General features: G+C 60.0%; 1 protein-coding gene across 1 annotated transcript in view; it reads right to left on the bottom strand.

The window, feature by feature from the left end:
* The window catches only part of LOC104526890 (unconventional myosin-Vb), a gene marked incomplete at its 5' end in the record, with an annotated part of 14,314 nt that overhangs the window by 5,053 nt on the left and 7,383 nt on the right, over positions 1–1,878 (bottom strand). The window contains 4 exon segments of the mRNA XM_029085576.1: positions 1–92; positions 234–327; positions 502–711; positions 1,821–1,878. The exon segment at positions 1,821–1,878 is cut by the window's right edge and continues 170 nt beyond it. Coding sequence (XP_028941409.1) covers positions 1–92; positions 234–327; positions 502–711; positions 1,821–1,878 — 454 coding nt within the window.

Below are 1,878 nucleotides of genomic sequence, written 5' to 3'. Positions count from 1 at the left end.
GTACTCCTGCACCAGGTTCTGGTAGCGCGTCCGCTCCTCCTCCAGCTCCTGCAGCAGCCCCTGGCTCTCCCGCGCCGCACGCTGGTGCTGCTCTGTGGGGACAGACACAGCGGGGAGTGGGGACAGACACAGCCAGGACCCCTCTGTGAGGGGACACACAGGAACACACGGATCCTGCGGGACCAGCCCAGACCCAGGGGAATGGGATGAGGGGATCAGGGAACCCCTTTTACCTTCCAGATCCTGCGACTGCTGCATCATGCGCTGGATCAGGGCATCCCGCTCCTCCCCCAGCTGCAGCTTCATGGCTTCCACCTCTGCCAAGTGCTGCAGGAAAGCAGAGGGACAGGATCAGCCAGAGCCCTGCCTGGGGCCAGCCCGGGCTGCCAGAGGTCTTCTCCAGGGACCACCCCACAGCAGGAAGCACAGCGTACTGCCAGGTCCCTGGAGAGCCCCATACAGAGCCCCATCAAAGTGAGAGCATCCCCTGGACAGACAGACCTGCCTGAGCTCCTCGACCTCCTGGCCCAAGCAGCTCTTCACGTTGTGCCTCTCCAGCTCGGCCAGCCGCTCCTGCAGCTGCTGGACCTGGGCATCACGGGCCGCATCCTCCCGCAGCCGCTGCATCTCGTCCCGCAGGCGCTGCACCTCCTCGGCATGGGCAGCGTTCAGCCCCGAGAGCTGCTCCACCAGCCGCTGCTTCTCCTGGGCCTTGGGTCAATGAAGAGAGCAGGTCAGGCAGGTGGCCAGGGACAAGGGTACATCCCCGTGTGTCTCCCATCAGTGACAGCCCATGCATACTCAGGCTGTTCTTCTACAATGAATCTGGAGAGCCCATTTCCCACCCATCTGTTTGGAACCCTGAGCCCCCAGCATCACCTCAAGCAGAGCTCAGCTCTCCATGACACACCATCCCACATGGAGCCTCCCATGAGCTTTGCCATGTCCGTACAGCCCATTACCCACCTCCTGGCCAGCCCAGGATTTTCCAGCCCTGCTTCCCCCCAGCCCTCAGAGACAGGATCACACTCCCCCTCCATAGACACCCCCAGAAATGGAGGGGTGACAGCCAAAGCAGAGACTCACTCAGATGACAATGGCAGATGCTGCCAGCAGGAGCATGGTGGGAGAACATGCCATGCCAGAACTGTTCCCAGCACATACTGTACTGCAAGGCTGCACCCTACTGAGCACCCAGGAGGGTTCCCAGCCCATTCCCAGGGCCACCAGCCCCATATCTATAGGGAGCATTGAAAACCCAGGAATGAGATCCAGATGCACAACTCCTGCCTGGGGACACGTGTCAGGCAGGGTCAGCTCCTGCCCCAAGGGCCAGAGGACTGAAGGTCAACAAGGGCAGGTGTGGTTCTGGCTGCACAGGGACTGGTACAGTCCCTCTCTACAACTACCTACCTCCTCTGCCCAAGTCCCTGAAAGGAGGGTGGAGAGAGGTGGGGGTGGGTCTGTTCAACCAAGGACCAAGGGACAGGACAAGAGGAAATGGCCTCAAGTTGCACCCAGGGCAGTTGAGATGGGATGTGAGGAAGAATTTCTTTGCTGAAAGGGTTCTGAGGCATTGGCAGGGGTTGCCCAGGGCAGTGGTGGAGTCCCCATCCCTGGAGGGATTGAAGAGTCGTGTAGACACAGTGCTGAGGGACATGGGTTAGTCGGGGACTGGTCAGTGTTGGGTTCATGGTTGGACTCGATGAGCTCAAAGGGCTTTTCCAATTGAGGTCATTCTGGGATTCTGTGGCAAGAAGTGGTCAGCAAAAAGCAGCTTCCCCCATGCCCTGGGACCTATGGAACACTGAACCACCCACCTGCTCATCCAGCCTGCACTGCAGTTGGATCACCTTGATCTCCATGCCTTTGTGGAGC

Source organism: Antrostomus carolinensis, unplaced genomic scaffold (genome assembly GCF_000700745.2).
Source record: "Antrostomus carolinensis isolate BGI_N321 unplaced genomic scaffold, ASM70074v2 scaffold30056, whole genome shotgun sequence".
Taxonomy (NCBI): Eukaryota; Metazoa; Chordata; class Aves; order Caprimulgiformes; family Caprimulgidae; genus Antrostomus; species Antrostomus carolinensis.
This window is presented reverse-complemented; position numbering and strand designations above follow the sequence as displayed.